At 44.5% G+C, this 7,319-nt stretch overlaps 1 protein-coding gene across 1 annotated transcript; it reads left to right on the top strand.

Moving 5' to 3' along the window:
* Positions 1-208: 208 nt before the first annotated feature.
* On the top strand, positions 209-4,443 carry col10a1a (collagen, type X, alpha 1a). The gene is made up of 3 exons (XM_058091297.1): positions 209-315; positions 527-671; positions 1,973-4,443. The coding sequence occupies exons 2-3, from the start codon at positions 542-544 to the stop codon at positions 3,799-3,801; spliced, it is 1,959 nt and encodes a 652-aa protein (XP_057947280.1). The 5' UTR covers positions 209-315; positions 527-541; the 3' UTR covers positions 3,802-4,443.
* The last annotated feature ends 2,876 nt before the right edge of the window (positions 4,444-7,319 follow it).

Genomic DNA, 7,319 nt, shown 5'->3' with positions numbered 1-7,319 from the left:
AAAAAAAAAAAAGTGGTAATCATGTGTCTGGATTTTCAAGACGTGGAGGCACCCTGATGTGACATGCCCACTTGGGCAGATCTGTCTGCTAATTACAGCTCTTTTGAGGAGGGAGGTACTTGCGTGGTGGGGGCTTTTTTTTTTAAACTCTTTTCTTTTTTGTAATGATGCTATGGGTAGATATGGTATAAATACGCTGAAGCTTGAAGGGCAAAGCAGCATATCCTCAGTTGTGCTCCAAGCCAAAGGATATACAGCTGCACCAGGACCTCTCTGGTGCTGAGGAGATTGTTTTTTTCCCACAATTTGGTGCCGGTAAGTGTCTGTATTTATTTACTGTAGATGCTCTCAGCATCCAGGCTGTATCCTACCCATCAGCGGGTTCTATACGTATATGGACTTGTAGTGAACTGGAGCAGAATGCTAAAGAAATGATCTCTTTTTGTTGCTGTTCTCCAGCTGTAATGCAACTTTTTGTACACGTAAACCGTTCTTGTTGACCGCAGTCGTTTTCATTCATTTGCAGGTTTGACCGTGGAAGATGGACATACGAGTAGGAAGCATCCTCCTGCTCTTGGTGGCCCTGGCTGCAGGCCACGGGGAGCGTTATGTGGTCAAGAAGGTGGTGAAGGCCGCCCCTCAGTACCAGCCTTACTCAGTGAAGGGCCAGGGTAAGAAGAAAACTGCACATTTAATAATAATAATAATAATAATACATTTATTTGTATAGCGCTTTTCAAAATACTCAAAGACACTTTACAGAAAAATGAAGTTGAATAAAAACAAGTAAACAGAGTAAAGGATACTTTAAAATACAACATTCATTCGTTTATACACAGTTAAAACATGAGTAAAAGCGGGGCGGGGCACAGCAGTCAGGTTGTTCAACTTTAGAGACAGGTGTTTAACTGTCAGAGCTGCATTCTCATTGGCTGAAGGAGAAGGGTAACATCCTCCAATCACAGTTAGAGGAGAGCTTTACACTTTTGTTGAAGTCTGGAAATTAGGATTTAGGAGAGAAACGCTATGATGTTTGTTGTTTCGAGTGACTTTTCAGTCTCGACGAGTCAAAAGTTTGAACTTTTGACTATATTATGTTGCTATAACTCATAATCATAGGTGGCAAAATAATGAGAAAAACAATGGAATTTCCCTGCCGGGGCTGAATGTCTGGGCACAAAAATATCACTTTTGCCAGTGTTGATGAGAAAAGCTATTTCTACTCATAGAGAAAGTGTACTGCTTATGCTGTTTGCTACTCCCGACAATTAGAGTGCAGTCACCCAGCTGTGCGGTTTGTTTGGGTGTGCCACAGTGGGAGGAGAAACATCTGCAAGGCTTTATTCAGAGAGACCAAATTAGCAGCGAGTCTTACCGTTACCACATGAAAAAGAGCAGAAAATACAAAATAGAAAATAGAAAAATAACAGCTCCCTCCTGTTCAAAACTAGCGTTTAGGAGCAGATCACAAGCTGCCTCAGCGGTGACCATGGTAACAGCAATAGGACTGTTATAGTGTCTTTTATAGCTGTATCTTGGATATTACATTTCACTCAATGCAAATTGGAATATACTTGTATATATACATGCAATGCAATATATGTTCTGAAAAATTCAAATTGTTTTATTTAAGTCTAAAATATGCATGCATTTTCTTCATAAATATACAATTAATCAGAAAAAAAATATATATATATGTATTTTACTCATTTTAAATGAATACTATTTTTCCCACAATGCTTTTCATTACAATTTCAGCATTTTTCAAAGCTTTCTTCTGCCATTTTGATTCAACTGAACAATTTTTAAATACTGGTAATTTCAGGGGTATTGGTAAATAAACCTGATAAATTTTGAGTACAAATTTAAAAGTGGTTAAAAACGGTCATATACAATGTAAACACAGTGTTCATGATATAGTTTGGTTCCTTGTTTCCTACCTGATGATGTCATATCCTTTAACCTTTCACAGTGGCAGCAGGTGAGCCTGGTGCCCCAGGTGAGCCTGGCCCCGAGGGTCCCCCTGGCCCTCCTGGTCCCCCAGGTAAGAGCGGCACAGGTTATCCAGGACCCCAAGGACCTCCCGGAGCCCAAGGACCTCCTGGTCGTTCCAGCACCGGCAAACCCGGAACCCCAGGTGGACCTGGCAAACCCGGTATCCCCGGAGCCCCTGGAGAGAAGGGACACACTGGAGCCCCTGGCTCTCAAGGACCCAGGGGTTCTCCCGGTTCTCCTGGAAGCCCTGGACCTGCTGGCATTTCCGCTAGTGGCAAGCCTGGACCCTCTGGTCTTCCTGGATCAATGGGACCTAGAGGAGAGCCTGGTCTGAAAGGACATCCCGGTGTTCCTGGTCTGCCAGGTCCCAAAGGTGATAGAGGGGTGGGAATTACCGGACCTCAGGGTGCAACTGGGCCTGTTGGACCAATGGGAGCAACTGGTGCTCCTGGTCAGCCTGGAGTTGGCAAGCCAGGAAAGTCAGGAATGCCCGGTGAGCCAGGAAAATCAGGTAGCCCAGGTAGGGATGGTTCCCCAGGTGCCATGGGACCACAGGGACCCAAGGGACATACTGGTGCCCCTGGTGTAGGCGTTGCAGGTAAACCCGGTGACAATGGTGCACCTGGTTTGCCCGGCCCAGCCGGCCAGAAAGGCCACCAGGGACCTGCTGGAGCCCCTGGAGCTCCTGGAGTCCCAGGATATGGAAAGCCAGGTGCAAATGGAGAGAAGGGTGAGAGAGGATTTACTGGTAGCCCAGGTGCCACTGGTCCCAAGGGTGAGCAAGGAGCAACCGGATATACTGGTGCCACTGGTGCCACTGGAGCTACTGGTTCCATGGGCCCTCAGGGTGCAAGAGGTTTCCCCGGAGAGCCCGGTGCTGTTGGCCCCAAAGGTGACACAGGTGCCACTGGAGCTCAGGGGGCTAAAGGTAACAAGGGAGAACAGGGCCCACAAGGGTTCCAAGGAAAACAGGGTTACCCAGGCCCAGTTGGTCCCACTGGACCCAGAGGAGCCACTGGAGCCACTGGTGAGAAGGGCCATGTTGGTGCCCCTGGTAGCCCAGGTGCCTCAGGTATCCCAGGCCCTGCCGGACCCAAAGGTCTTCCTGGCCGTGCTGGTGAGCCCGGTTCCGCTGGTTCTGATGGTGCACCAGGTGCTAGAGGAGCTACTGGACCCCAAGGTCCTGCTGGTGCTCCTGGTCTCAAGGGCCACCCTGGTCTCCCTGGAGCCCCTGGCCCCGCTGGCGTGACCGCTAAGGGTGTCCCTGGACCTCAGGGTCCCCCTGGTCTCCCTGGTGACTCCGGTGCTGACGGAGAGCCTGGTCCCGCTGGTCCTCCCGGTCCCCCTGGACCACCCGGTGAGGTTGTCTTTGAGAAGGGCATGGGAATGGGTGAGGTTATGGTCAAGGCCCCGATGTCTGCTTTCACTGCAGTTCTGACCACCCCCTACCCCGCTGGTGGCTCGCCCATCAAGTTTGACCACATTGTGTACAATGCTGAGAATCACTATGACCCCGACTCCGGCATTTTCACTTGCCAGATCCCCGGAGTTTACTACTTCTCCTACAGCATCCACGTTAACGGCGCTCATGCCCTGGTGGCTCTCTACAAGAACGACCAGCCCGTCATGTTCTCCTATGATGAGTACAACAAGGGCTTCTTGGACCAGATGTCCGGCAGCGCTGTCCTCTTGCTCAACGAGCAGGACACCGTGTACGTCCAGATCCCTGACGATGAGGCCAACGGCGTCTTTGCTGCCGAGAACGTCCACTGCTCTTTCTCTGGCTTCCTCATCGCTTCAACGTGATCCGTTGATCTGAAAAATTACCAACAGCCAACCAACTAAATTTGCTCTTTATTTCTCGAACCAAAATGTCAACTCTCTGTTCATTCTTCCTCAACCGAAGCAACAAACAGGCAGTTTACTCTTTTCTTTGAGGAATAGAAGCATCTCGACTTGAAAACTACAACAACTAGGTGCTTAGAAGAAGGATATCTAATTTATGTAAAAGAGGAGATCAGGGATGGGGGAAAGCAATTCACAACATGACCAAGAATGCTTCTGGAATGAAGACAGCATGTGAACCCGAGGTGTTATATCTGTGTTTTTTTTTGTTTTGTTTTTTTTTTTTTCATTTCTTTCCCACTCTTCTCCAACTGGTGACTCTTACTTTAGTGTTTGTCTTGTTTTTTGCTTTGTGTTTTGTACAACCTTGTTTGGTTTTTGGGGTTTTTTTTCTCGTCCCGGTGCCCAATAATCTTATTAAAAAGTACCCAAATACTTTCTGTGCAACATGTTGTAACTGTTGTCCTTGTATGTGACTTGAATATTGTGAAATGCCAATGGTCAAATTGATCATTATAATAAAATAAGTAACCAGAATATTGTCATACAAGCGGTACTCTGAACACCAACGCCGTTATATCCCTGAACATGCATTATGTCATGTAAAGCATTATTGACTAAAATAAAAGATGTCTTAACAATACTTTCTGTCTTAAGCGCACTTTTTACATGCAAAATACATTGGAAACAGGTTGGTAACAATGAAATCATTTTAATTGGATTTAAATGTGTTTTAACTATAACATTTGGCGGATTTTAGGGAACATTTAATTAACATTAACAACATTTAATGTTATATAAATAAAATAATACAAATATCAAATATAATTTGAATATTTTCAAATAATTACATTTTTTTTTTAAATATAGTTTCCATCCGTTACCATTCGACCCGAGTAGTTAGTGCACAGGCCTCACAGCTAGGAGACCCGAGTTCAATTCCACCCTCGGCCAAGCTCCACCTGTGCATGTTCTCCCCGTGCATGCGTGGGTTTTCTCCGGGTACTCCGGTTTCCTCCCACATTCCAAAAACATGCTAGGTTAATTGGCCACTCCAAATTGTCCATAGGTATGAATGTGAGTGTGAATGGTTGTTTGTCTATATGTGCCCTGTGATTGGCTGGCCACCAGTCCAGGGTGTACCCCACCTCTCGCCCGAAGACAGCTGGGATAGGCTCCAGCACCCCTGCGACGCTCGTGAAGATAAGCGGTAGAAAATGAATGAATGAATGAATGAGTTTCCATCCATCCATTTTTCTCCGCTTATCTGGGTCCGGGTCAAGGGGGCAGCAGTCTCAGTAGGGAAACCCAGACTTCCCGGTCCCCAGCCACCTCCTCCAGCTCCACCAGGAGGACACCAGCGTGTCCCAGGTCTGCCTTGGAGCCTTTTTCCACCTGGGCATAGTCGGAACACCTCAAAAAGTGAGTTTCCTTTGTTGATATTCATTCTGTTGTTGATGGTTGGCTAATAAAGACCCACATACATATTCCTTCCAGCTGCCATTTTGATGACCCTAACATCATTTATCACGGTTTTCCCCAGTTGTTCGTGCCAGTGGAGCTTGCATTGGCTTGCTTCGTTTATGTCCGTAGCTGGTTGGGAGCTGTTGCTGGCCCAGGTCCCCCATCATGGTCGCCCCCCCCCTGTTTCAAGTTATCTCACTGCTGGTCAGTTTACGTGAGTCATTTTAGCATGTTTTGAGAGCCACACCTGACATCAGTCAGGTCTGTCATCACCATGGTTACTGCGCCAACCGCAGCAGAACCTCCACTGCATATAAAATGTAGAAATGCCTGGAGAAATGTAGCTTCTGTGTAGGCTACGGTGCTATTTGATCCGTAAAATACCTTCACGGCTGTGGAAAACAACAACGTTACGATCACTCCACCAAGAAATTTAGTTGAACTAGTAAGGGTCAACACAATACCCAGTCAACACTGTATTGGAGCAAAGTCAGCAAAACCTACATTGGTCCTAGTGATCTTTTCACGTTTCCGAGGTTCTGCCGTGTCCATCCATGCCTAACACACAGCAGATAGCAACCAATTAGCTAAAAATGTCATCCAATACTTCTCTACAAGAGAGGAGAAATATGATCTCAGGGAAGAAGTACATTTGAAACACTTCTATGCTAGGACTACGTTATGCTAGCCATAGCATTTCAGTATGTGGAATCAAACTATGGAATGGATTGAGTAAGGACCTCAAACAATGCACAATGATGAGCCAATTCAAGAAACAATACAAGCAGTTGATGTTTGCTAAATACAAGGATGAAGAGTCTTGAACCAGTCATGATGTGCTATATATATCACTATATTGACACGCACTATGGTAGACATTATGGCATTGGATGCTCATATCACCTCCTACTTTGGTACGAGGTACATTATTAATTAAAAAAAAAAAAAAAACCTTAAACCAGGGGTGTCAAACTCAATTTACTTGGGGGCCACTGGAACTACGGTCTGGGCGAGACTGGGCCACATCAGGTTTAAAAAAACAAAACAAAAAAAAATGCATTTATTTAAAACAGAAAAATAAATAAACAAATCAAGAATAAAGAAAATCAATCAATCAGTAATGAGCACAAAAGCTCTGATAAAACATTCCACTGTTCTCAAATATCTTACTTTTTATTTTTCTACACAAAATAAGATGAAAAATAAATAAACAAATCAAGAATAAAGAAAATCAATCAGTAATAAATAAATATAATAATAATAATAATAAAAGGGCAAATAATAAAAACTTAAGAAAGCACATATAGTTGGTGGGTAGACAAATGATTTTTTTCAGATTAAAATGAACAAAGCATTATTAGAGCCCTGTAGACATGACAAAACACGACTATAGTCACATTTATACTCTTTTTATTTACAACATATTGCGCAACTGCAGGGTCTTGAGACACATGCTAACTCGCAAACTAGAGAGCTAGCGACCTAAACGGTAGCCTTCAAGTTATTTCCTTTAAACTTAAATAGCCAAAAACTTACCACTTCCACACGGATAGGGAGGATAACTATTAACAGTTATTTAACCTTTAACATGAACATGAATCAAACGTAATAATTTTTTCTGGGTACATGATACCATACAGCATCCATATCAAACTTGCGCGGGCCACACATTAAACTTTCATATCAAGGCGGGGGCCTCAAACTAGTGGCCCGCAGGCCGCGTGTTTGAGACCTCTGCCTTAAACTGTATTATGGAAAGCAGGAAGTGAACAAATGTAACAGTTATTGATTGTAAAAGTACCATATGGAGGGGTAGGATTTAATAAGCTTTGCTTCTTCCTACTCCTTTTGGACATGTGGAACTGTGAACTGATTATGGGATGCACTCAATTGTAATCTGATGCATGTTCAAATGAAATAAACCCATTACCATTACCATTACCGTTACCGTTACCAATACCAATACCAATACCAATACCATAGCGAACATTAGGGCGAGAAAGCGGGTTGGGTAA

Source organism: Doryrhamphus excisus, chromosome 13 (assembly GCF_030265055.1).
Source record: "Doryrhamphus excisus isolate RoL2022-K1 chromosome 13, RoL_Dexc_1.0, whole genome shotgun sequence".
NCBI classification, from domain to species: domain Eukaryota; kingdom Metazoa; phylum Chordata; class Actinopteri; order Syngnathiformes; family Syngnathidae; genus Doryrhamphus; species Doryrhamphus excisus.
Note: the sequence above shows the minus strand (reverse complement) of the source record. Positions and strands in the feature narration are given on the sequence as shown.

Coding starts and splice junctions, on each gene's coding strand:
- col10a1a (XM_058091297.1), top strand. CDS start 542: ATGGACATACGAGTAGGAAGCATCCTCCTGCTCTTGGTGGCCCTGGCT. Junction 672..1,972: donor TTACTCAGTGAAGGGCCAGG/GTAAGAAGAAAA, acceptor AACCTTTCACAG/TGGCAGCAGGTGAGCCTGGT.